The 27,692-nt window shown below is 45.7% G+C and overlaps 3 protein-coding genes across 4 annotated transcripts in view; 2 read left to right on the top strand and 1 right to left on the bottom strand.

Moving 5' to 3' along the window:
- Nucleotides 1-6,580, top strand: part of myripa (myosin VIIA and Rab interacting protein a) — a 16,714-nt gene extending 10,134 nt beyond the window's left edge. The window contains exons 11-18 of the mRNA XM_079750566.1: nt 199-455; nt 909-1,008; nt 1,411-2,520; nt 3,551-3,733; nt 4,397-4,558; nt 4,878-4,955; nt 5,211-5,271; nt 5,663-6,580. Of these exons, the coding sequence (XP_079606692.1) occupies nt 199-455; nt 909-1,008; nt 1,411-2,520; nt 3,551-3,733; nt 4,397-4,558; nt 4,878-4,955; nt 5,211-5,271; nt 5,663-5,676 (1,965 nt within the window). The 3' untranslated portion in view covers nt 5,677-6,580. The remainder of the gene's footprint in view (nt 1-198; nt 456-908; nt 1,009-1,410; nt 2,521-3,550; nt 3,734-4,396; nt 4,559-4,877; nt 4,956-5,210; nt 5,272-5,662) is intronic.
- A 1,199-nt stretch (nt 6,581-7,779) lies between these two features.
- On the bottom strand, nt 7,780-14,711 carry plxdc2a (plexin domain containing 2a; the record flags this gene model as incomplete). Its single annotated transcript, XM_079751163.1, has 15 exons — nt 7,780-7,998; nt 8,270-8,424; nt 8,604-8,639; nt 9,723-9,963; nt 10,072-10,132; nt 10,700-10,781; nt 10,935-11,030; nt 11,196-11,295; nt 11,415-11,533; nt 11,699-11,821; nt 11,959-12,028; nt 12,473-12,619; nt 12,815-13,038; nt 13,801-13,836; nt 14,615-14,711. The coding sequence occupies 15 exons, from the start codon at nt 14,709-14,711 to the stop codon at nt 7,780-7,782; spliced, it is 1,806 nt and encodes a 601-aa protein (XP_079607289.1).
- Nucleotides 14,712-15,316: 605 nt separating this feature from the next.
- myom1a (myomesin 1a (skelemin)) overlaps nt 15,317-27,692 on the top strand; it is a 29,672-nt gene continuing 17,296 nt past the window's right edge. For both annotated transcript variants that reach the window (XM_079750813.1, XM_079750812.1), the window contains exons 1-11: nt 15,317-15,447; nt 21,894-22,064; nt 22,446-22,632; nt 23,069-23,226; nt 23,753-23,845; nt 24,031-24,119; nt 24,265-24,309; nt 24,411-24,572; nt 25,274-25,435; nt 26,577-26,718; nt 27,093-27,292. In XM_079750813.1, coding sequence (XP_079606939.1) covers nt 21,958-22,064; nt 22,446-22,632; nt 23,069-23,226; nt 23,753-23,845; nt 24,031-24,119; nt 24,265-24,309; nt 24,411-24,572; nt 25,274-25,435; nt 26,577-26,718; nt 27,093-27,292 — 1,345 coding nt within the window. In that variant the 5' untranslated portion in view covers nt 15,317-15,447; nt 21,894-21,957. The remainder of the gene's footprint in view (nt 15,448-21,893; nt 22,065-22,445; nt 22,633-23,068; nt 23,227-23,752; nt 23,846-24,030; nt 24,120-24,264; nt 24,310-24,410; nt 24,573-25,273; nt 25,436-26,576; nt 26,719-27,092; nt 27,293-27,692) is intronic.

Below are 27,692 nucleotides of genomic sequence, written 5' to 3'. Positions count from 1 at the left end.
AAGCAAAAGTTAAAACGTTTTTCTACTTTACCTATCCTTTAAATAAATGATTATTGCAAACAACATCATTGATATACCTAGCAGTAATTACATTTTAGCTAAAAGAGTATAGTCACATTTGCCTGTATGCTTAATTAATCCTAAAAAACACCAACCACAGCCCTTTTTTTTTGTTTTTTTTCGTTCCTCATCATACAGAAGTGCGACAAAAACCGCCAGGATGCCAACAACCGGAATCACACGGCCACCTCCGCATCCCAGCATGCCTCTGACACCGCCACCGCTCCCGACACGCTGACCTCGGAGGCCGCCACCCCCGACCCCTTCGACCTGGAGGGCGGGCTCCGTCACCAGGAAGGGAGCGTCATGGGGGCGGAGCTGGTGTACCGGCTGCAGCAGCTCGCCAGGCAGGGCAGCCTCTCGGACGCCTCCATCGCCGGGGGCGACGACGAGGGGCCCCACCCGGGGACGGAGGAGGAGGAGGAGGAGGAGGAGCAGAAGAAGAAGAACGGAGACAAAGAGGAAGGGCAGCTGGAAGAGGGCTGGAGGTCTAGCCATGAGGAGGACGAGGATGTGACGAGATCGGAGAAGGCGTCCATCCCAGAGGACGGGATGGATTGGAGCTGTCAGAGAAGTGAAGAAGAACACGGAGAGGAGCAGGAGGAAGAGGAGGAGGAGGAGGAGGAGGAGGAGCAGGAGGGGGAGGAGGAGGGGGAGGAGGAGGAGGAGGAGGAGGAGGAGGTGGAGGAGTTTGAGGAGGAGGAGGAAGAGGAGGAGGAGGAGGGGGAGGAGGAGGAGGAGGAGGAGGAGGTGGAGGAGTTTGAGGAGGAGGAGGAAGAGGAGGAGGAGGACCAGGAGGAGGAGATGAAGAGGGAATACAACCTGTGTCGGATTGCCTCTCAGTCCAGAGTGTCCTTCTCCTCGTCCGCTCATCCGGAGCTCAACGGGGCCTCCCAGAGCGAGGGAGGCTGGCTAACGGGGGGTGGAGAAAATGAGGAGGAGGTGGAGGTGGATGAGGAGGAGGAGGAGGAGGAGGAGGAGGTGGAGGTGCCTGGGAGGAACGGCCAGATGGCGGAGCAGGAGAAGGAGGAGCTGGTTTTCCACCTGCTCCACCTAGAGAGCCAGGTCAGGGCCACCCAGTTCTCCTCAACGGAGGATGAGCTGGACCGGGCCGGTCGAGGGGGGGGGGACGACCGGAAGAGAGAGGGCGGTACCAGAGGAGAGAAGATGGCCGCCAGGCTGTGCCGATTGGCCGAGCAGGTCAGCGCCGGGGAGTTCTCGTCCACTGACGACGAGGGGGAGGAGAGCTTGAGGGGAGGGAGGGAGGACGGGGGAGGGGTTTTGGAGAAGGAGGAGAGGTCCCTGTGGAGGAGGGAGGCGGAGAGCCCCATCCAGCCCTCCCCGCTCCAGGACTTGGCCGGTCTGGTCAGCGCCTCGCAGTTTTCCTCCACGGAGGATGAGTTGGACCGGGCAGGAGTAGGTGAGGGTGGAGGAAGAGGTGGAGGTGGAAGAAGAAGAATCAGAAGGTGGGGAGCGGAAAAAAGGAGCGATCCCGGGGCGGGAAGGGGAATGGAGGAACGGTGGTCTATGAGGTTGAAGCGAGGGGGTGTGTCGATGGAATCGAGAGCCGAGAGGAAGGGAAGCATGGCGGATTTAGCCAGGGGGATGTTGGACCTCTTGGATACCAAAGAGGGGGAAGGCATCGCAAAGGTAGTGGATGATGTAGCCCAAGACAGGGAGGAAGGGGGAATGACCGCAGACAGCCAAGACAAAGACGGAGATCATGCAGAGTCGTCTGAGAGTAGGCGACGTGGTGAGGAGAGGACGATGGAGGTAACACTGTCCTATCTCAGTGGAGGATGTGGTGTGGAGGACAAAGACTGGCCCCGGGAAGACCAGACTGTAGTGCTATCCTGTGCTCCTATCCATGGAGAACAAGAGAGAGAAGACAGACAGCAAGACAGAGAAGAAAGCTTGTTACAAACAGGGCAGGGAGAGGAGGCTGAGAGACAGCCTCACAGGGATCCAACTACAACCCTTAATCAAACGAGGGTCTCAAAAGAGGACATTTTACGTTATGAACTGGAGTTGGAAAACTCAGAAGAAGAGCAGGAGTTGCAGGACAGAGACTGGCGACACGCAGAAACCAAAAGTGACACGAGTGAACCTAAAGAGGTGGAATTGGACGGAATAATGAGCACCACGAGAGAGGAGGGGGACAGTGATCTGTACATCCTAGATGGAGAGAAGGCTGTTTTATCCATAGAGGCGGTGGGGGAACACAGCGGGCCTGCGTCTCAGGAAAGAGATCATCCTGAGACAGAGGAGAGACAAGGCGATGGCACAACTCTGGGATTGCTCCGCAGCAGTGAGGGAGACTTGAGTCATGAGATGAGGACTGAAGGAGACAGGATGGCAGGAGGGTTCGAGGAGCAGGGGGCGAGCGCCAGTGGAGGCCAAGCTGGAGACATTGAGCCAGAAGATCAGACCTCCATACTGTCCCCAGAGGAGATTCATAACGTAAGAGAGACAGGTCAGAGTGTCGCTATAGAGGCACTTCTAAAGAAAGGCCTAGTGATACACAATGCAATCAGAAGGTATAAGCATAGTATAAAAAACTGTAATACTAACATAATAACATAATAACATAATTGATACGCTACAAAACTTTATTTTAAAATAATTGTTCTCACCACCACCAAGGAGGTTCTTTGCATTGCAAGGCAATGGCTATACTAATTGATGGGGCTAGAAATTACTTTATCACTTTTGAGTGGCTCACCTTTAACAGTCACAACTATCTAACTAACTCCATCTCTATTCCTCTATTTCGTCTTCCATTATCCGTAATCCCCCGGCACATGTGTTGGTGTTTATGGATTGATTTTCGGATTTGCAGTCAGAGCTAGATATGTGACACAATTTCATCGCAAAAGAACCATCCTAAAGTTGGCTTCAACAATTATAATATCCATAAGTGAAAGCAACATCTCTCTATATATATATATATATTAGCTATCCGTCACCCTTATTGATTTGAAAGATCTACACTTTTTTAAATTGTGAAATTTAAAAACATAACATTTCAAATTGTAATAAATACATGTATTGTTAATGTATCTGTGTGTGTGTGTGTGTCTGTGTGTGTATATGTGTATGTGTGTGTGTGTGTATGTGTGTGTGTGTACGTGTGTGTGTGTACCTGTGTGTGTGTGTGTATGTGGTCGTGTGTGTGTGTATGTGTTTGTGTGCGTGTTTGCGTGTGTACGTGTGTGTGTTTGTGTGTACGTGCGTCTGTGTATGTGGTCATGTGTGTGTGTATGTGGCCGTGTGTGTGTGTATGTGTTTGTGTTCATATATGTGTGTGTGTGTGTGTGTGTACCTGTGTGTGTGTATGTGTTTGTGTGCGTGTGTACGTGTGTGTGTTCGTGTGTACGTGTGTGTGTGTGTATGTGGTCGTGTGTGTGTGTACGTGTGTCTGTGTGTATGTGGTCGTGTGTGTGTGTATGTGTTCATATATGTGTGTGTGTGTGCGGATGCCTTGGTGCAGAGGTACTCGGCGGTGGCTCTGCGTGGCCTCACCACAGAGATGCTGAAGGTGTTGAACGCCACCGAGGCGATCCTCCAGGGGGCGGGAGGGGCCGGGGACCCCGCCCCCCCCCAGCTCCTGCTGCTGGCCCCCGGCACGGACCCCCTGAAGCTGGACCAGCAGTTCTCCAGACTGGAGGAGAACGTAAGACCTTACTCATTACTGCCACACATTAAAGGAGACATATTCTTCCACCAGGTGTGAGTGGGATTAGCCTTACAAGCCGTTTCGGAAATCTGCCCCATATGACGTCACTGGTGGGCGTGTCCACCTAGATCTGTGCTGGATAGATCAGTCTACCAGCCTAGCCAGTGGACTGAAGTAAACGTTGCTCATCTATCCAGCACAGATCTAGGTGGACACGCCCACTAGTGATGTCATATGGGGCAGATTTTCGAAACGGCTTGTAAGGCTAATCACACTCACACCTGGTGGTAGAATAGGTCTCCTTTAATGTTCTTATACTTGTTATACTGTTCATACACCGTCTGATCATATTTAAAGTCGCAATGTGTACAATTTTGCGCTGATCGTTAGTGATTTCAATCATCGTTTCAATAAAATCACAACCTGTAACTGACATTTTAGACAAAAATCCAATGCTGGCCACCCCATTACTACTCCCTGTTACTATCGACACTCCCAAAATCCTAGTTAGTGAACACCTAGTTAGTGGACATTAACCCTACCGTAGTTCAAGTCCAACAGTCCCACAGCCAGTTAAGAGGGGACGGATCGATCCTACCCACTGCTTCCTCAATGGTCCATTATCACTAGTAATGATTCCTCCACGGGGACGTCCTGCAGGTGTACGTGGCGGCGGGCGTCGCCTTCAGCCTGGAGTCTGAGCTGGGGGCCCTGGAGGAGTGCGCCAGGGGGGTGAGCGGGGACACCCCCGATGCAGAGCTCTCCTTCCTGGAGGAGCAGGTGGCCTCGGCGGCCGCCAAGGTGCACCAGTCCGGGCGCCAGGTGGGACTCAACGCACGTTTCTGTTGGTTCATTACTGCCTTTTACTTCTAGGCTTGACTGGCAAACCGATAACCTTTTGGAACTTTTTTGTATTTTTTGTTTTTTGATTGTACTCTACTCCGTTTAGCCTTTAATATGAACTATTATCTTTATGGGAGAAAGCAATTGTTTTTTATCATAGGGTTTCTATCCCTATCAGGAAACTCTGTGGGAGTCTATTTTATGCATGTTGCCCAAAGATCCACTGACCGAGTTTGACATCAAATTTATAAAAAGGATTTGAAAAAGTATTCCTTTATTTTTGTTTACTTTGCCGCAGGTATCGAACATCTCTGCCAGGATCGCTGCCCTGAAGAACGCCGGTCTGAAAGTAGACCCTCACTCCAAGACCACTCAGGTCAGGCTGATACCCACCATGGTATAATACTTGTGTAAAGGAGTTGAACAGACTCAGGGTACAAACTCTTCATATTTTAAAGAGAAGGTTGATTAGTGATGGACAACACCTGCCACTAACACACCAGTCTTGAGGCCAGGTCCCGAGAGCCACTCCCCCTCCTATCCCTGTCTCTGTCTCTACCCTACAGACAGAGCTCAGCCACTCAGTGCTGATTCTCACTGTGTATCTGCTGTCTCTATGTCTCCACCACAGCCAAGCGCGTCGCCCTCGTCTCGGCAGCTCAGGAGGAGGTTACCTGCTACACCGGCGGAAGGTATGGCTCCTTCTTCACGTCTGTTAAGATTTCTAGGAAACATTACCGCTTATCGCCAGAGGTGTCGCCAAAGAGAACAAAACAAATATCTTCGAGTTCGGCGCTTCAATTGAACTTCACTATTCATTTAACATTAGGGTAACAGATCAATATAATTCAGTTGTGTTTATAAGTCATAATCAAATCACCCAAAATCGTATCACAAAAAAATCTGTCTGTGTGAACTACCTTGCAATTGACTGGTATCCCATTGATGGTATCTCTCTCTGCCTGATGCCCATAGCGCAGGATTGGTTAGAGAACCTTACTGAAAAACTGCATTTTTTATAAGTATTCCCTGACCTTATTACAGTAATTAACGCGCTGCTTGTGTTCCCCTATGTGTGATAAGGAAAGGATGTTTGAGCAGTGTTGCCTAGCAAGGACCACCATCTAATACCGTACTACCACCACCAGATGAGTGCCTCGATCTTCAGCCGCTACATCTTATAGGGGATTTGAGATGCTTTCAGCCAATGAGGTGATAGCTGCCTTTTAACGACACTTAACCATTTAATATAAATATAATTCTACTTTTCTATGACAGTGGATTATAGACTTCCAAACGGTTTTATCCAAGGGATCATCAGAGTGATAAAATGTCCAACCATATAATATGAATTGTCTCTTTTAGCTTAAAATGATTATGTCACACTGTTTATTTTGAATGTATCATTGAGTATCACTACATAGTTGACATTTGAAGGTATTATATATAATTTCTGCCACAAAAGCTCTCTCAATGAACAAAATAACAAAAGACATAGTCGGTTTTACTATTGTTGGAAACACTTGGAATCATGTGAGTACACAACTCAACAAAATATATAACATAGGTCTAGTCGTTTTTTAGATATTTTAATGAAGAATTGTTACTTGATATACCTTTAACTTTGAAATGCACTATATACAAAATGATTGAAGACCCTTAATATATAAAGCCACTCCTTAAAGGCTGTACAGATAACCAAATGCAATGTCCCTTATAATCTGCATAACCTTGAATGCACTTATTGTACCGGTTATTTAAAAGCAACATTCAGAAGGATTTAGAAATTGGGGGTAAGAAATGCACATATGTTGCTCACTGTTATTTAACAGTGAGCAACAAATATTCAGAAGGATGATTTAAAGATTGGAGAGAAATAATTTTAACTGCGTGATTTTTTTATGCTGCCAAATATTTTGACAGTTGGTAGTGAAAAACTCTATTTCTTGGTAGAAAAGTTGACAGGGAGATTAAACTGTTTGTTCATCTTTTGGAATTGTGCACTGCATCTCAAATAAAATAAAATCAGTATTTTCATGGCTATGACTCTAATTAATGACAAAGTAGGGGAAAATGTACAATAAATAGACGTTAAGAGACCCCAAAGTTCTAAAAAAAAAACATGTTTTATGGTTCAACTCGTCCTTCTGATTTGCAGAACTAGTCACCACGGTGTCATTTTCACATTTCTCCACCAAAGAATTTGGCACAGGTAGGATCACAGTTCGTATGAACTATCCCTGTCCATTATATGCTAAATGTTTCACTGGTTTACCTCAAGAGCAATGCTGTCCATCCGTTTGTGTGTTTGCATGTACATGTGTGTGGCAAGACTTCCAAATTGCATATCCATCGACATTATCATCCTTGATGAAAGCAAAAGTCGTTCTGTCGTTCCATCAACAACATACCTAATTCCTCGGTAGGGGATTTAAACGGACAGGAGCTACTTTTGGAGTCCCATTTCAAGTCTAGATTTTCACAGAAAGAAACGAAAGAAGGTCAGAGGTCAGAACAAAGCTCAGTGCGGGCGGGGCTCGACTGTGATGGGAACCGCGTGCCCGGCATCTGCCCTCCACAAGGTGGGCCCCGGCCGCTGGGAAATGGCCTCAGTATTTTGGAGCGGAGGAGGAAATAACACCGGTGCGCCACATTCCCGCTGCCCAGGGAAGTGTGAACGACACAGCGCCATTGGGCAGGAGAACGGACGTCACTGTGGACCGACCTGAGCAGAGCGTCAACACGGCGGTGAGCCGCCCCGGGGGCTCCGCGTCGCGGTTGACACACACGGGGGATGACCAGGGCAGACGGCTCAGCAAACACCGTTCAAAAAACGATCCGTCTGTTGCTCCGTGGTGTCTGAGGTCTCCAGACGCAGGATCTGTCACCGGGCGGATGTCATTTAAAATCACACCGACGCAACCCTTCTCTTATACGTTGAAGTCGGCGCTGATGAGAAGTAATGGATCGACGATCACGCTTTCGGGTCAGTCCGTTTAATTCATAAATACTTTATTCCTCATAGAGGTTTGTTACTCTCCTCTTCTAGATCCTCCCAATTCCTTACCTCAAAATAAACTCGAGGGAAAATCTGCCAATCAGGAAAATATGCAATTTCCCGTTTTTGTCTTGAGATATGAGTTTCTAGCACAGCACTCTAGCGCCTTGTCCCAAGGCCTTCTGGGATACGTAGTCCCCAGTCAGGAGCTCTCGGAGACCAGGCAGCGCTCCCTCTGGTCGGGGACGATGAAGCCCTCCTTCATGTCGCTCTCCCTGCGGCCCGTGATGATGAAGGCCTGCTTGGGGTCCACCACCACCACCGTGGTGTCCCTGGCCTGGAGGCCCGCCTCCACCTCGGCGTAGGACGGGTTCCCCGAGCCCCGGCGGAACTTCATGATGGGCCATCGGGTGGGACGCCTCTGGGGGTGGGTGGAGGGGAGGGCGGGGGGTTGAAACATTGAGTAAAGCACAGGGTCAGTGGATTTTGATAGAGAAAGGAACAGACGAGAACATTTGACCAAACATTTTAGGCTCACGTTTTTGCTATGAAAATACTTAAGATAGTCAAACGTTATTGTCCATCATTGATCCGCATTCATCATTCATCGCATTCATCATATGATATTTCATTAGGTAGCAATACATTTCAGCATGAAATAAGCAGGAAAGACAGCAGTATCACAGACGGACCTCCAGCAGGAAGAGGCTGGCGGTGGAGGTGGGGTGGTTGTACATGTAGACGCTCAGGAGGATCACCGTGGCGACGATCACCATGGGCAGGATGATGGCTGCCAGGAGGCGGGTCTGCAGTTGCTCCCCCCCCTGCCCTGAACCGTCTATCTCGGCTGGCAAAATAAACGGAAAGAAACAATCCTGTTATTAATTGCTTGTTCGCATTAAATATGTAAGATCAAAAATAAACCAGACTCTGCCAAATCGATTTTTTAATTATATATTGTTTGATTTGGCAACGTCAAAATGAGTTTAGAATGAGTAGTAGTGTTTCGGTGTACAGGTGACCTACGTGCTTCGTTGACGTGCGATTCCATCTTTGTGTTGTCTGTGAATCCAAAAGAACGATTATCAAGCCATTGCAGGTGAGAGACACCCCCACATTATGAATCCCAGTCAAACGATAATGGCACTAGATTGATACATTACTTTGCGCCATTGAGCACAAGCAAGCTTTGCTTTAACCCCCCCCCTGAATCAGGAGGACATACATCCAGCTGATTGTGTTTACCTTCTACCTTTAAACCTCCTTGGCACATGCGACTTCTCCGGGAACGTCGTTTCCGTCACACAGTGTTTTCCAAGAAAGCGTTTGGTGCCAAACAAAACCCTCGACGCATACATACAGTATACCTCCTTGTGCGCTTTCTAAGCGATGCACATACGTCGCGGTCACTCCGCAGCTGAGGACAGTATGTAGTATTTAACATGGCGTTGTATATACTCGCCAATGACCCTCACGGGGCCATGGGAAATTGCTGACCACTTGACCCCCGCAAACAATAAGGGCCTCCAAGGATCCCTGGCGGAACACGCTAGGCCTGTGTACCTCGCCATGACAACAGGCACTTATTGATTGGACGATAATGACGCGATGCTGCGCATGGGGAAAGGGCTGACGGGTGAAAACACTGTGACTGCAGGGCTTGAGGAACGCAAAAGCAAAAGCAAGCGTTGTCACAACATTGACATGTGTTGACCGCGGGCATCCATGGAAACCAGCCGACACACAGATGACTGGGTGGATGCGGTGAATGGTTTCTGTTTAAAAAAACGCTACAGACGATAGCACGCAGGGTTTCCCGCAGGAAATTTTTTATTAAGGTGGTGGGGTTTGCCATCAGACAGGGGGAGGGGGGGGGGCACTCTTTTACAGGTGCACTATTTATGCTTATTTTCATGCAGACTGTTGCCCTGCAGCCTGATCTATACACAGAGAGTGAATGAAGTTTAGAATATTTTAAACTTCTGTATAATATTTACGATTGTAAAAAAAATAATATTAATTCACAAAAGAAATTGGAACAATTTGAGCTCGCAAAAAAAAAACTCAAATTCTTGCACATAAGTTTGAATGAATTGATTTCTCTGATAATGCGTTGAACCCGTTCACCAAGCGCCAGGAACTGACCCTCGGCAGGGGGGCTGGTCGGGTCCTCCGCTGTGGACGTGGTCACACTGCCACCACTGGTGGTGGTGGTGGTGGTGGTGGTGTCGGTCACCGTGGAGATCTTAGCCAGGGTGGTGGAGCTGGTCGCTGATGCTCTGTGACGCTCCGTGCTGGAGACGGAGACCGGAGTGGTGGTGTTGGTGGGGTTGTGGGCCCTGGCTTTGATGAGGTTGACCAGGGGAACGCACCTAGGGTCCCTCCTCTGGGGAGGAAGAAAAACCAACGCACCTTAACTCGACCGCTGGGGACTGGACCCACCGCGACGCACCGGCTGCAGTGGAATGCGGCTGAGAGACTAAAGGATTCGTACCTCTTCTGGGCAGCCATGGTCCACCCAGTCCTGGCGGCTTCTGTCGAACCCACTGGAGCATCTGAACACACGGAATGGACAGGCTTACTACTGAGACCTAGCCTGGCTAACGCCAGACCTCATCTCTATCTACATTGAGAAGAGGTCTGGGAACCACACATTCATTTTCTCGTATTTGAGGCGTGGTTTACGATTGCCCGCAGCCGTTTATCGGGCGCTACCAATGTCTTTCATATGAGTCTTCAGGTAGCTCATAGCCAATCGTATCAATTATACCGGATGACGTATGCAGAGCGACAGAAATTCGATGAGGAAGAAGACGATGGGTGTGTCGCATTGACTTCGTCATCGTCTTGCCGTCCCTCCCCGTCCTGTGATTGGTTCCCTATCGCAGGCGAAAATCGGATCCATGGAATCCAGGCTGCCTAGCAACGCGAGATGAAATCGCTCGCAAGGCAGCATGGGTATACCCAGGCTAACTGAGACCCATAACAAAATAGCACTGGATGCAAATGATCCCAATCTCAAATAACAATACAAGACAAATGCATTTTTTGTGAATATATTGGATCCACAAAAATGTATGAATATATCATATTGCTGTGTATTATTGAAACTAAAGGGTTACCTCTGCAGCCTGGTGCACCAGCTACAGTTGAAGCCGATCTGAGACGTGACACAGGTACCACAGCTGGAGAACTGGACACACGCTGCAATGGCCAAAACGCACACCATTTATTTATCCGCCTTAGTAAAACACATTCAGGAGCGATTGAACGGGGTCTTAGATGTATCTGTTGAGGGTATTTTCCGACCATTAAGCTCCCTCTCTGGCTATAGTACATAGTCTCTAGATCTCTTACTGGGCAGAGGCAGGATCTCCACTGCGGTACAGTTGGAGATTTTGGACTTCAGGATATCCACCTTGTGATATTCATAAATGGTCCTCCGTCGGACATCTGGAAAAAGAAACAGAAATTAAATAATTTATTTTATTGAGAGATCTCATTGACAATAAACTTATCAACTGAATAACTAATTGATTGCATTAACTCACTGAATCAACTGTGAGAGAACTGTGATCACATCTGACAAATGACCCACATGCTGAGCTGAATACGTACTGGGAATCTGCTCTATCTTATGAAGCACAACGAAAGCATCCGACAGGCCCATTTTGACAGGATGGTGCTCAGCACTGATGTCCCCCACAGCAATGGGCACCTGAGAGAGAGAGAGAGAGAGAGAGAGAGAGAGAGAGAGAGAGAGAGAGAGAGAGAGAGAACCTCAGCATCAAGGCTTAAGCTGGCATGCAACACACACACAAAGAGGCAGAGACTGACGTCTTTGTAGGCGAAGACGATGCGTCCGTCGCTGTGCAGGGTGGTCTGGAAGGTGAAGGTCCCCAGCTCGGAGCTGTCCTGTAGGTGGACCCGGTTCCACTGTACCACTAACGCTGTACCTACACACACACACACACACACACACACACACACACACACACACACACACACACACACACACACACACCGCGACATTGGGAATGAATACAACACACAATGAAATATATGTTCACTGAAATGAATGTGAGTTGGATTGATTGGTCATTCGATGATTTTTATCCTACCATTATCTACGTAGGATACACTGGAGTCTTCAGAGAGGCTGGGATCAAAGTTAGCCATGAGAGGGGCGATGTACTGGGTGGCTGTTAACATCCAGTGGATTGTGTCACCAGTGTAGATGAACCCTAAGGTTGGGGAGAGGGGGGGGGTGTGGGTGACAAACACACAAGCACATGTTCGAATGTATTTGAGATAGTCTTTCTGTGATAGACAACCTTGGTTTATGCCTACATTGAATACATTTAGTTCAGTTTAGACTTACCTCCAGTTGCCACTGTTATTTCTTTTAATATGTGGCCATAGAAGGGGAAGTCAAAGGAAAGATTGACTTTCTGGAGGCAAATCAAAAAAAAGGGTTCTATCATATTAGCATAGCATTAGCATCACTGTTCAATTGTGCCTGAGAATAAATAGATTATTACTACAAGAATCCACATCACAGCGACGCATCAGCCGCTCAGGGACAGGGAGAGAAAAGGGGCGTGCTTATTGGAGATTCAAAGCCCAGAGCATCGTGTCGGACAGTTACAGAGTAATGGTTCTGAATTTTCCTGTCCACAAAGACTTTCTGGGATCCTATTCCGTGTGATCAATAAACAACAGCCCTGCTACATTCTAGCTCCATGTGCTCCGCTCCATTAAAACAATGTGATTAAAAATTGATAAGACAGAATTTATTTTTTTTATTTTCTGTACGCACATTGCCCTTGTTTAACAAACAACTACATCCAAGTGTCCGGTGACCTCATTCTCATGAACATGAACATGTTCCTTACGGCTGCTTGTCTGTGGGTGTTGGAGATGAAGCCTTCCTGGACCTTCCTGTCCGCATTTGAGATCTGACCAAGGTCCACCCAGAGCGCTTTACCACCGGGGTCTCCTGGGCCGTAGATCTTAGACGTATAGTAGACGTGATCGATGTCCTGTCAAAACAATGAATTACATCCTTACTCTACTACCACCAGCCTAATCAGCTGGGAGTCATCTAAATGAATGACCACAACATAGATCCTCTAAATGATTTAATCCTGCGCACACGCCGATATTTCTAGTGTTTTGCTTGCGTTGTTCTGTTCGTCTATGGATGAGATTCACCACGACTTTATGAAAAGGCGTACCACGATTTGGGAGGAATTGTCGTGTCCCTCCTCGGTCAACAGGTCTGGCTCGCTTTCTTCCAGTCGATGCTGGTCTCGGTAATGGCCCCTCTTGTCAGGGGCCAAACTAGGGGCCCCAGACCTGCCTCTGGGAGTCCACCTCCTCCACCGAGGCTTGGAGCCCGGGTCTATAGGGGCCCCTGTGTCTTGAGGTGCTAGCCCCTGCGTGTCGGCATGGTAGACCCCTGAATTGAAAGCCAAAGTGGGAAAGAGAAATGTTGTTGTCATTGCATTGTTTTACAGTCTAGTCTTTGTGTTTGTCTTCATGCCGCTGAAACCAATGCCACCGCAGTTGACAACAATGTGCTGACCAACCAGCAAACTGTGTTTATCAACTGGCCAACGATGAGCCATAGAAAACATATTTCAAGAAGGATTTTGCCATGTTGCATGAAATCTGTTGTTTGTTTTAATCGTGGCCAGCCCACACGGACCCCCGCCCTGACCACACCGGCCATTGACAACACAACAGTGTGTGTCCTCCAGCTCACCAAACCCCTTCACATCAGAGGGTGAAGGAATGCCTCGCATTCTTCACACCGGCCGGTCCACGACCCGACGTACGAGGGAGATGTGGGAGGGATGGGCCTATTCCCTGAGAGGGAATGTCACGGTGGTTCTTTGACAGCAGCAGCAGCCTCAGCAACAATACAGCTGTATGCACGTGCTGTGTACACACACACTAAATCAATCCCTCCGCGATGGGTGTTGACGAGGGAAGTGGACTGGAAGTGACTTGAGAGGAGGCTCTGAACACAACACTAGTTGTTCCATCATAACAGACTTGCTTTTGGTTTTTGCAAGCGCTTGCTTACTAGGCAGGGCAGCTTTTCACAGAGAGGTCACATTCAGGGTAATCACAGGGGGGGCTAATGGAACTAATTATCAGTCCGGTTCCATACACCAGTGATCCAGTATTGAAAACAACAACCGCAGCAAAGAAATACCTTGGTGTTGTAGTCCATGCAGGGGGTCCAGGGCATCTGAATGGAATAAACCCATGAGTTAATTATACACTGTTTACACTGCTGTAAAAACAACAGAGAAATGCTAGGTAGAGTTGCCGGATAATGACGGTATGATTTTTTCCTGTTATACTTTTCACTGTTCTAAGACTGCATAATTGCCTTGGTTAAATGCAGGTTTGACTATAACTCACTGGGGTCTGAATAAAAAGCGACTTTGTATCCTGAAGGAATTTTGGATTTTTGCGTTGTGAGTGTGGAAAATTTTAAAAGACAAGCAATTGTTTTTAATATGCAACTCTTTTTTGTTACTGTCAAATCGTTAGCTGATGAAAGGTGTTAATTGGTGACCCTACTCAAGGGTGAGCTTATAAGAATATACTTATAATATAGAGTGTAAGTATAAATAATGAATTAAAGTATAATTAAGCTACACATGAGAATTACTGCTGATGGACTTGATGATTACATCACCTGAAAATATGATGAAGTAGAAAGGCTACTTTTAACTTACTTTTTTTACTTTTGGGAAGTTGAAAATATTTGGGTTGAATTTTTTAACGTTGAATATTTGATTTTGATTTTTTTTACATTGAAAAATAAAGGTGAAAATGATTTATTGAAAATGTAAAGAGTTAAATTCAGAGGCAAAAAAATCAGATACGTTATTCCCATGCATAAATATTCAGTGCATATAATTCAGTGGGTTTTTATTTTCAAAATCCGATGGCACAGATTTACTTCCATAATTACCGCTATTAAGTTACAACTGAATAAGGATTTAGAAACGACTCACCATATGGAGATTTTAACTGCATGTGGCTGACTTGAGCCTGAAAAGCCATCCCCATTCCCGCCAAGAGTTGCAGTATCTTCGCCACGGTCATAGCCATCCTTCTCAGGGAGCCTCGACCGGCCGTTCATCAACGCGCTACCTAGTGCTCCACTGCACCTCGGACGCTAAGTGGCCCACTATGGCCAATCTCTGGGCGAAAAGGCTACCCGTTTCCAAAACCAAATGACTAGAAACAGAGACCACGTATGCTTGTCGAGTCATTTGAGAAAACAATGAGTAGACCTTCGTTTAACGCGCTTTTTTCCCCCCCAAGAGTCGAACGAGGTAGAAGACGTGGAGTTTATATCATGACAGTCCCACTGGCTCTAAGTGACCTGCTGCCTGCTCTTTGCCGGGCGGACTACACACACATGTCCAGTTCTGAGGAGGAGCGCCCGTTTCGACAGCTCATTTATGACTTACAGTGGGGACTTAAAGGGACAGCATGTTTCCATCGAGCGGTGAGGTTCGGTTCGGTCCGCTTATATTGGCGTTCCCGCTGCCAAAAGTTGGGAATGGTCCCAAAATAAACGTGCTGAGCCGCTCCTATTTTCGGTACTCCTCAATTGGGTACCAAGCGGTCGGAAAGGGCTTTTAATTTCTGATTGAAGAAATAAATTTGGGAGTGATGACGTATTTCCACCATAGGGGCTAGTGAAAAGAGGAGAAAACGGCATCGAGTTGAACGCTCCTATCACGGCGTCTCATTAAGTTAAAAACGACATAACTTGCATAAGAAGAAGAAAGACTAGCTCGGAAGAAGTCACGGTTAAACACAGAAACCAACCATGAGCGTGAGTACACCGCATACCGAACCGTGTATGAGCATTAATGTCAGCAGCTACGAAGAGCTAGTAACAGAGTTGGCTCATGCGTTGTTAAAATACCTCCACCAGCAGCATTGCTTCAGATAGCACCCTCATTAAGTGTGATGGCTTGAGAAAACACGAGTTACAATTACAGAAACAATTGTGAGCGATATCGATCAGTTTGATTTTCTAAATTGACATTGAACTTATCGAAACGGTAATCCTCGAGGCCCATTCGTGTTAGGAGCTCGAGGGCAGAGAGGCCTTGGCGGGCCCGAAGGCCAACACGCCACGAGCACGGCTTTACCTTATTTCAATCGAGCCAATGTGGTAGATTTATCTTTTACCCTTCGATAAATATTTTATTGACATGTTATCCAAACTTTATTACTGCTAACTATAGTTCATGACTTACCTCTTCTACTTGGCGTCTAAGGTCGAATGACATCTTAGTGTGTTGCGTGCGTTGGATGTTATATGATCATGGAGCGTCAGCAATAAAAAAAATCTTATTAAGCGTGGTTGCATGAAGTAAGTATAAAGCTATCTCTACTTGGTTTATGCATGCTTTTTTAAGGCCCCTTCACATAAATGTGAAGCAACAAATACCCAACATTTTAATACAAAGCCTTGTTACAGGAGACCCCAGATCTTGAAACAAAAAGATCGCAAAAAATATATATTTTGCATCATTGCGTCTGATAGAAAATTGCACCAGCTCCATAGGTGTGTGAGGCTTATACCAACCTGAGTTGGACATAAGTTAATCACAGATGCATATGAATGCATATGTTCATATGCATGTGCAACACTGAACAGTATAATAATCAACCTTTTCACATTCAAATTATCATAAATATTTGATTGCCTAAAACTACTTCAGTTGAATGCATGACAATGTTAGGATTTTGCAGCAGGTGGCAGTCTTGGACCAAAAACCCAACCGGTCAAACTCGCCAGACTTTGGGGCCCTGATTTGAACCCTATAGTGCCACCCACAGGCCAAAGCTGGGCCTACATTAGTGCTCTCAAGTTTAAAACATTGCCTGTTCGTTATTTTTCCTTTCTGCTCTATTTCTTTTCCATGCTGAGAACAAAAAACTATTCAGTTATGCATTTGTGCTTCTATGTCGATTTTAAAAAACTTGTCCTAGACTGATGCTTAGTGTCCTATGGCCTATTGTTGGTCTGTTGGTTTACGGCCTGATAACACATGCTCATTGAATCAGGGACTTGCGCCGGAAGCAGGTGAAGAAGATTTGCAAACACATTTATTCTTCTCAGAAGCGAATGTCCTCAAATGGAATAAGTCATATTCATAATATCAACAGTCAATCCATAATAATAAAGTTTGCACAAAATAAAGGATATGTCCAGTCGTTTAGCTTTTTGGAGATCTTGCCCTTCGGACCTTCACGCAGTCTCCTGTGCTAAATTTAAAGTGGCCCGAGCCTTAAAAGGTTGTGACGGTGTCTTGGACATTCTGCCGAGTGGCAGCATTATTTTTGTTCTGTGGACTGTCGTCCTGTCCACTGCCCTGCACCCAAGCTCCTTTACCCCAATCTGGACTTGCTTTAGTTTCCTTTTTTGGACTAGTACCTCGCAATTTCTCTTGCTTTTCTTCAACTGATTTTTTGTTTTGGTGAGTGCTATTTTGTGCTTATTATATTTTTTGATTGTATTAAACTTTTTACTTAGAAGTCTGATAGACAATGTAGGCCTATCCATGATGTGTTCATCCTGTTTTTTATTAAGTCTCTAAAAATGAACATTTAGGCTAATATAACATAGGTTCTACTAACTATTTTTAGGTTTTATTCATGATTTAATCGCAATACTGCATAATGTTTTTTCAATGACATTTTACCAAATGTAAACGTTACTGAAAAGACATTTATCATCTAAATATGGATTCAATATTTGTTGTAAATTATAATTCTATCATGCGAATATTGAATCAGCTTTATCCTATTGTTCTCCTTACTAAGGTATGTGCTTGCATGCCAATTTATAATGACCCTAATGAATGGTAGGAAAGGGAAAACTATTCCTATTACATATTAAATAAAATACAATACAAAACGACAGTGTAAGTCAGTTTCATAGCTCACATAACATTTTACATCCCCAATGACATAAAGTATAGTGTCATGTTATTATTGACAAAAGAGTGAAGGCTGAGACATGATGCAACATGCCTACTGTTTGACCGGAGTAGGTATGTTGCGTCAGGTATGCACGGATGTGGTAATTGTTTGTTACGAAAGCTTTCCAGCTTATGGGTCGGACATTCCTGTGGAAGTGTGTGGGCATCCTCATTTTGGAGAGCTTTGATGTGGCTCTAAAATGAAAGGGAGCATAACATGCTCTAACAACATTGTGGAACTAATCGTAGAAAGAAGAGCTAGCTGCTTCTGCTTCTGATAATATAAATAAACTGGTTCCGCTGCTTTTGCTCTATCTTGCTCCATTTAACATAATATTAGTTATTGGAAAACAAATAAAAAGATAACGATTTCATTAGACAATCACCCAAAACCTCATCCCATCCTAATCTGAACAATGTCCCTCTCCTCCTTAATTCGCTTTTTTCTGCTTTAACTAATTCATCGATAGTTTAACTCAAAGTCGTCCGCTTAAACCCGCCATCCTAATACCTAAGGAAAACCTAACGCCCCCCCCCCCGCCTAACTCAAATCTGTCGCAAGTCCCAGACACTGAGATTGACCCTGCGATTGGTCCTTCTGTGACACTGTAAGTTGGTGTGGAGCAGAGACCCCCACCCCCACCCCCCCCCAGGATGTCCGGATCAGTGCGTCTGTTGGAGAAGCGCCAACGCCAGCAGCACTTTCAGGAGCAGAAGCAGACTCTGGAGCAGCAGCATCACTTTGAGAGCAGCTATCACCTGAGCAGCAGATCCTCTGTTAGCCAGAAGTCTGTCTCTCATGAGCTTCACAAGAGCACTCAAGGGTAAGGGTGTGGTGGAGAGGCACACCTACTCAAATCAACGCTCATTCTTTAATGGTTGATATTGAGGGAAAAAACAAACGACATATTATGTTGCTAACGGCTGTGGATGAAGATGATCTGATGATGAGTTGACAAAATGGTTGATATTTCTGAAGGCAATGCTGTTGACGGGGTATTTCAGTAAATGGGTCCCTTCCCCCAGGGTGATTAAGTGAATGGAATTAAGTGAGCCGTTGGTATATATTTTGAAAAGTAAACACTGTTGTAGTGTTTGCTCCATAGACTGTATGTAAGGATGTTGTTGCTGAGCAGAGGCCAGCAGTGTGTTGCTCAGGAAACAGCATGCATCGTCTGTTGCCTTAACAACAGAGTGGGGAGCCGTGCTGGTTATACAATAATACACAAAACTTTTTGAATATATTATGATATATTATCTATAATACAGTGAATATTTTTCGATTTAAATATTGATGCCCCTTGACTTTGCTTTATAGCAAGTGGTGAAAAATGGTGACAATGCTATTTAACTCTACACCTGAGTAGGTTTTTAAACATTGCTCGTCTGTGATATTATGGCAGTTCATGCCAGTGAGTTTAGTTTGTGGCAAAATGCATTGTGTACTAATTTGTATCGGAATGCAAGCAAGCCTGGAGTTTCTGTAGCAGCACATGAGCATCTTATAAATAATCCATAATATCTTAATTTTAATGAAAGTACGCAATATATTAATCGCGGTGGTTCTCCTTTACAGTTTATACAAAGCAAACACATCATTTGAATGTTTCAGATGGCTGTTAAATGGTAGCCTAGGTATACCCATGCTGCCTTGCGCGCGATTTCATTTTGCGTTGCTAGGCAGCCTGGATTCCATGGATCCAATTTTCGCCTGAGATAGGGAACCAATCACAGAACGGGGAGGTACGGCAAGACGTTGACCACGTCTATGCGACACACCCATCATCTTCTTCCTCATAGAATTTCTGTCGCTTTACATACGTCATCTGGTATAATTGTTACGATTGGCTATGAGCTATGGACAGATTCATATGATAGACATTCGTAGCGCCCAATAAACGGCTCCGGGCAATCATACACCACGCCTCAAATACGAGAAAATGAATGTGTGGTTCCCAGACCTCATCTCACTGTAGATTGAGATGAGGTCTGGCATTAGCCAGTCTAGTTAAATGGTTGAGTACAAAGACAAACATGCTATCTGTCCAAAAAAACTTTTATTTCTGTCATGTTTCCATGGCATGTTAACGGACTAATGACACATGTCATTGGATTATCTGTAAGCCTTGAAATCTACTGACCCGTCATGTACATTGTTTTGAGAGCTTTAGCCTACAATGTGAGGGTATAATCACATCAAATGTTCAACCTAAAGGGAAATCTCCCACAGTGTATGTGTGTCTTTAATTTAATGTCTGGTAGGACAGGATTCCGTCATGGTGTTTGACTCTCAGCTGGAAGGTGCTTGCCTTGACCCCCAGTTTCCACAGCCTACCGGCAGACACCCTAGGCTAGAGCGAGACACTTAAACACAACATGTTACTTAACAACCTGTATCTGAATTCACTGTAATTGAAGTAAATTGTACTTAATTACAGTTACAGTCTCAAAGGTCTTCACAGGCCCAAAAATAATATGACAGGGCTAACGAGAACTCCCCAAATCCAAGGGGGACCTTGAGAAGGATCTCAAAAGAGGGATCCCTCCTCCATGGATGGTTTGGTGGTCATGAAATGGCTTTCAAATGAGCAGACATTTAATGGGAGCAAAAACCAAAGCAGAAATAAAGTAAGATAAGTAAGATCCAATAGCTTTGGATGAAAGCGTACACTAATTCAATAATAGTGTAATAGCCTGGGACTTGGCAAACATTTGATACCGGTCAGTTATATAGTGAGATTGACTTTGATCTCCTCGCTGCCAGGGATAATAGACCCATACACCTCATGAAGGATAGAGAGCAGGAATTTGAGCTGCATCTCAATGGCTGCCAGAGATATTCAAGGACAGCTGGGCTATTTCTGTTAGCCGAGCGAGAGGAGCTATCTTTATGCTGAGTGTACAGTGAACTCTCCTACTGAATTGACCTGTGGTTGTAATGTAATGCAAAATGACTTTCCCAGTATCTGTTGAATGGCAAAGTTGGTAGCACACATAATCCTTGTGTTTTTCTTAGGAACACTTGTACAATTATGTTAGGAAAAATATTATCTTCGATATTAATATTAGTCCCACAAATTGAACAGCCTACCGTCACACTCAGTGTCTCTGTGTGTGTGTCTCTCTCTCACTCTCTCTGTCTCGCACTCTCGCTCTCATTCCCTGTCTCTCTCGCACTCTCCTCTCTTTCTTTGTTTCTCTCTGACCTTACACTTGGCTTTCTTACAGCTCAACAGCCCATTCAACAGTCAATATGATAAATTCTTATTTACCGGATGAATCCACTATTCAATTACCGATTTCCACTTGTTATTCACTCATAGCTCTCCCCGAGGAAGTGGCATGTGTCATACTTTGTTAAGGCCAAATTAAAGGCCACATCAGAAAAACACTTTGTGCTGAAAAACACGGACTAGATATGGAGTAGCAAAGTAGGATTTATCAGGCACCTTCCCACGTCCAACGGTTCAGGTGTGGGGCTATTTATAAAACTACAAGTGAGATGGGTTATGAATGCTTTTAGTCATAAGTCATGTCTTTTGGGATCAATGCCGTCAGTGAGCTTATAATAGAACATTATCCTCTTCTGAGTATCAACCATTGTGTGTCATAAATTAATATTTACCATGCTTCTGACTTTAAGTCCAATACATAAACAGGCTGAGTATGCATTTTTTCCAATATGGAGTGTTAATGTTTCTATTTGACACAGCTTTTTACCATTTTGTGACAGGTAAGTGTATACATGTACATATCCTCACTTCATCTCACAAATCTATCCAAAGTGTAACATAATTATTGCAATAGTATTCTGCTTCTTGTTATATGTTCCTTCAATTATTCATAATAGGTGATGAATGGTTTTAGATTATGTGGTAACTATGTTTTATGCTTTAATCTTGCTTTAAGGGCATTACTTTGGTCACTGTCCTCTCCGGGCTTCACTAAAACGTCAGTCACCAATATAATTTGTAAACATCACCTCATTGTACATATTCTGCCTTAGAGAATTCAGAACAAGTCAATAATGTAATTACTTTACACAATTTCAATCCAAAAGATCAATGTGCTACTGCTAACGTTCTAGTCAGGCCCTCTCACACTAAATGCTCTTAGGCGGAATCGGCACAACGGAAGAATGGTAAACAGATGATTTAATGAACCCAGGAGAGACGGCAATATTGGTTTGCTCACCCAGACCGGTATTGTCCTTTTAAGAAGTGAGCTGAGCTGCATGTGTGTGTAGCTTCTGTCAGACACGTGACTCTTGTGGTCTCATTCCCAGGGCCAGCCTGAAAACGGCCAGCCTGAAGACCTCGCAGAAGACCTCTCTGAAGACAGAGAAGGCGATGGCCTCTAAAATGAGCCATATCACCAAGAAGGCCGACCACAAGTACCTAGCCACGGACACAGATCTCGAGGTCATCGGATACGTCGTCCCTGTATTCAGGGCCAAGTGAGTGAATATCAATTTGCGCTTCATGTGCTTTGCGCCGTTAAAACGATGTGATTCTAGTTCCTGTTTGTGTCCCGCAACAAATTTGCGCTCTCTATGCTTAGGGATTAATACCTGGTTTGACTTGAGAAAACCAAGGTGGTGATCAATGCATCCCTATTGGACCTTCAGCCCCTCACCCTTTCACCCTCTCACCCTCTCACCCTCTCTCCCTCTCACCCTCTCACCCTCTCTCCCTCTCTCCTTCTCACCCTCTCACCCACTCACCCTCTCTCCCTCTCACCCTCTCTCCCTCTCTCCTTCTCACCCTCTCACCCTCTCTCCCTCTCACCCTCTCTCCCTCTCACCCTCTTACCCTCTCCTGTGTCTGTTGTGTTGCAGTCATGAGGTGGTGCGAGGTCTGGCCGAGGCCCAGGACGAGGTGGTGAAGGAGGAGGGGGTGAACTACGTGGCCATGAGGAACCTGTTCGTGAGGGAGTCCCAGGAGTCCATGACGCTCACTGTGGAGAAGAAAACCAGGAAGACGATGGTCAGGGAGTCGGCCGAGAGCCTCCAATTGGACAGGAAGGTAGGTCCTTCCCTTCTACCCCATACGTAGCATGGGGTTTACAGTATACCAGAGTTCTTGAGACGTTGAGGCAATTCTTTTTGCTTGCTATGGTTTTGTCATCCGTTGCAGGTTTGGGAAAATTGGCGCTTTCTTGAACCATCCTACATGGATTCAGAATGTGTTATGTTATTATGAACCGGTTTGGAGTAGTCTATCGAATAAATCTTTAGAAAAGATACAAATTAAATCTGGGAAATGACAGACAGATATGCAATTTGGTTGTAGATAGTATTTGCTGTATTTAAATTCTTGTGATCTGTAGGTCTTAAATGCTTAATCAGCTTCCCCACATCTATATTAGGGATATTCTATTCATTCATTTCGGTTCATTCTGAAACCAAACTATCGTTACATCATCACATACGAAGCACTGAGCTTTACCGTTTTCCTGTAGCTGGAGGAGAGGTCCGAGTTTCGTAAGAAGATGAACTCAGACAGCCTCTGCCACCCTCCCGAGTTCGTGGTGAGGCCCCGCGGACAGACGGTCTGGGAGGGCAAGACCCTGAAGCTGCACTGCACTGTGGCCGGCTGGCCCAAACCACGCATCGCCTGGTGGGGAACCACTCTGTCCACTCAGTCACCATCTCCCGCTCACAAGGCATCTACATCATGATGTACATTCACTCAGTTAGCAGACGATGTCATACAAAGCGGCTTTAAGGACAGTACCAGGCTGTGGACCATATCGATGGCCCTTAACTTTACCCAGACCATCGTAAGGGCCTCTCCTGGTTTCACTGTAACAAATGTTGCCAATATAATGGATCAAGATCTCTTTGTTGACTTTTCTGGCTGATTCTGCAAAAGATAATTTTGTGTGAGTGCACCTACGGTACAGGAAAGTATTATTATTATTATATTGGTAGGGAATGTGTTGAAGTTGGGTCAGATGGTTACAATGGTTTGGTCTCCCACACCGGTATTTTCCTTCAACGCAAAGTGAGGCTGACCGCTATCGAAAGCATCCAATCAAAAGAGGAATAAATACTAAAAGGATCAGAATTCTCAAAACTAAAAGCCGCTGTCTACTGATTACTGTGCCGTTACTGATGGGAATCATCTTGACCTTGTTTCCCAGGTACAAAAACAACGTTCTGATCGACGCCAAGGCCCACCCTGAGAAGTACACCACCGAGAGCAACTACAACATGCACTCCCTGGAGATCAAGAAGTAGGTAGACTGCTTTCACACTGCATTGTGCCTGTAAGTCTGTATGTATGTTTGTATCACAGATCTACTCACACCAAACGATGCTCCCTTGCAAGTGTGCAATTACTTAATTCTCATGAATCTAAATTGATATTTGACATGAAATGATTCATCCAGGTTTCTCGTTCCCCTTTATTTTTCCCCAGTTGTGAGTTCTTAGACACTGCTCTTTACCATGCCTCTGCCCTCAACATCAAGGGAGAGTCTTCTGCTACGGCCACAATCGTTATCAAAAGTAGGTCAACCAAGGCTGTTTAAAATGTTGTGATCGCCAGCGTTGAGATTGTTGTATCGTACAATTTATGTTGGATGATGCCGTTGGAGAATGGATTAAGTGTTGATGGTAATATCTCTCTCTCTCTCTCTCTCTCTCTCTCCAGGGTTCCAAGCGGGTGAGGAAGCAGGCCCTCTTGATCCTAAACCCCGTGAGTCCAGACCATCTCAACTCCTCTTCCTGAACGGCCCACACAGACTATAATGCTGTGTTCTCCCCCTCTGCATGCTAACCCGTCTCCTCTCCCTGCAGACGGATTCAGCTCCGAGCACGGCGTCACCTTCGAGACCAGCATCCTGGATAAGTTTGAGGTGGCGTTTGGCCGCGAAGGCGAGACCTTGAGCCTGGGCTGCACCGTCATCATCTACCCCACCATCAAGAAGTACCAGCCGGACGTGGTGTGGTACAGAAACTGTAAGTGTTTGGACACATACCCCCTCAACCACACGCTGCGTTTCCTTGTATACCTGTGACTCTTGAGGTGATGGAGAGCAGGATCTAAAACGTTTAATTAACCATGATAGTTCACTAAATAAATAAGTAATTAATGGTTTATAATAATTGTATTAATACACCTCAATTTATTTTGAGTTGTCTTAATATACTTCTCAAAGTCAGTGTTGGTTGGCTTTAACTTGCCCTAAAATACAGCTCTTTGGCGCAATTACATAAAAAATCTAACTCGGCATGGCACCTTGCCTGTCTTTTTCGCTTTAGCATTATCAACTAAAACCCGCCCATATAACAAAGGAAGCCTTTGATTGGTCTGTCCGTCAGCCGGATGGTCTGAGGGTACCATCGAGTAGGAATCCCAGACCCTAGAACAGAGGCTCTTGCAAGGCTACCCCATGCTACCCTTAATAGTAAATGACTAAATTACATTTGTGTTGTTCATTGCTTTTAATTGTTAACAAACATTTACATCACAACTCAAGGACAGTCTAGAAAAAAACTGCTAACCCTCTCTCTGATTGGCTGATATCAGTGCCGGATGATGTCACTCTCAATACAAAGTGACATCCCCGGGTCACTTTTATCTCCGCCAGTCTTAGTATTCAGGCAGCCTGTATTTTTGTGTGTGGTGTTCAGTGTTCAGCTTTCGCTCTCTCTCACAGCCGTGGCCCTGAAGCCGTCCAGGTGGGTGAACTCCCACTGGAGCGGCCAGAGAGCCACCCTCACCCTGACGCACCTGAACAAGGAGGACGAGGGCCTGTACACCCTGCGCATCAACACCAAGTCCGGCTTCGACTCCTACTCCGCCTACGTCTTCGTCAGAGGTGAAGGATACACGTTGTGATGTTATGTGTTGAGCTATTTCAGTGACTTCGTCGTTCAACGTGTGTGGATGGATTACTCCTTAACAATGGATGGATTAACCTTAACAACACGCGACGTGTAACGGCAAAATTAGGATTATCCCTAGCAAACGCTTAACGTACATACAGTATTTATAATCGCACAAACTATGTGCAATACAGGCAAATTCTGGGGAAAACAATCATAAAACAGTCACAAGTTTAAATGTAAAATGACAAAGGCTAAGTGACCTTGTCAGGGCCAAGAGTGACAGAGGCCGAAGCCGTCAATTAGACGAACAAACAACACACACACACTTGCGTTTTGTCATGTGGGACATTACAGAGCAGCGAACAGTTGGGCCGTGGTGGAGAGTGTTCACAGGCTCCGGTTACCCAGTGACTTCACCCACGCTGCCCCCACCCCACCCTCCTGCTCCACTCCTAGCTCCCACCCTTAAAACGACACGGCTCCTCTCTCCCTGTCGCCTTGGGTGTCTCTTAAGGAATCTCCCAGGCTATATCCGTCCTGCTCCATTCCTACTTGATGAAGCCGACGTGGGGAGAGCGAGAGAGAGAGAGAGAGAGAGAGAGAGAGAGAGAGAGAGAGAGAGAGAGAGAGAGAGAGAGAGAGAGAGAGAGAGAGAGAGAGAGAGAGAGAGAGAGAGAGAGAGAGAGAGAGAGAGAGAGAGAGAGAGAGAGAGAGAGAGAGAGAGAGAGAGAGGGAGATAGAGAGAGAGAGAGAGAGGTAAATTAAGTTGTATCATTTTTTCTCCTATAGATCCTAAACACAGAATAATATGAACCACAAGTTTACTAGCGCCATGGTGTGCTGCCAGCACACTAGGAGTGTAGGAGGCAGAGAATGGAAACCAGGTTCTAAAAAAGGCTCTGTAATAAAAACCGAACAGCACAAGTATGTTTTGTATGTGTGTGTGTGTGTGTGCTTGTGTGTGTCCTTTTGTTTCTATGTGTGAGTGTTTGTTTGTCTATGTGTGTATGTATGCATGCTTGTTTGACCGCAAATCCCTCTGACTGCCTGTTGCATACTGATCTGTGTACGTGCGTGTGTGTGTATGTGTGTGTGTGTGTGTGTGTGTGTGTGTGTGTGTGTGTGTGACAGATGCTGATGTGGAGGTGGAGGGCGTGCCCGTGGCCCCCCTGGACGTGCGCTGCCACGACGCCAACAAGGACTACGTGGTGGTGACCTGGAAGCAGCCGGCAGTGGAGGGCTGCAGTCCCATCCTGGGCTACTTCATCGACAAGTGGGTCACGCCCCCTCACTGTAGTTTTATCTGGAGGCAGCCGTCCATCAGGACAATGCAGCTGAGAAAATTAAAAACTACATTTGCCTTGAAGTTGACGTCCTGTTAGGAGAAGGGAACTCGAACGTTTCCCTCCTTCGTTGGATAATGTTCTTTAATTTCTTCTTGTTTTTAATGGGTCGTGAAGGATAATATATATATATGTACTTATCCCTCTACGATGTATCAAAATAGGGTTGGACATTAAGACTACTTGAAGCTAGCTTGATGTCATCTGAAGTATGAAAGCCACGGCTGGCCCTACAGTGACACCCTGTGGTTCGGGGTGTAAATGCGTCACGCGGCAGGGCTAACTGTGTGCATATGTGGCGCAGGCGCGAGGTTGGGACCGAGCACTGGGCGCAGTGCAACGACAGCCCGGTCAAGTACGCCCGCTACCCCGTCACGGGCCTGGTGGAGGGCCGCTCCTACATGTTCCGGGTCAGCGCCCTGAACACCGCCGGGGTCAGCCGCCCGTCCCGCGTGTCGGACGCGGTGGTGGCCATGGACCCCTCCGACAGGGCCCGCCAAAGGGGTGAGGAGACAGAGAGTAGGGCTGCTCGATTACGGAAGACAAATCATAAGCACGATTATTTCGGTCAATATTGAAATCACAATTATTCAAATGATTATTTTTGAGTTGGAAAATATGATGCATTTATTCTGCTTTTCTCTCCAAAAAAACACTTTATAAGTGAGAACTTGCCTCTTGAAATTTTCCCTTAAAAAAATACACCAAATGTTCAAAGAGAAAATTTTCAAATTAAAAATGATCTACAAATTTGTATCCAGCTGTTCTGCAACATTTAAGGAATAAGATAAATATACTTGCAATCGATTGTATAAGTTTGGAGATAGTTTGACGCGATCAATATTAAAAAGAAATAACGCACAGCCCTAACAGAGAGAGAGCTGGGGGACAGTGTTACATGGAA

Source organism: Pollachius pollachius, assembly GCF_949987615.1.
Source record: "Pollachius pollachius genome assembly, chromosome: 14".
Taxonomy (NCBI): Eukaryota; Metazoa; Chordata; class Actinopteri; order Gadiformes; family Gadidae; genus Pollachius; species Pollachius pollachius.
This window is presented reverse-complemented; position numbering and strand designations above follow the sequence as displayed.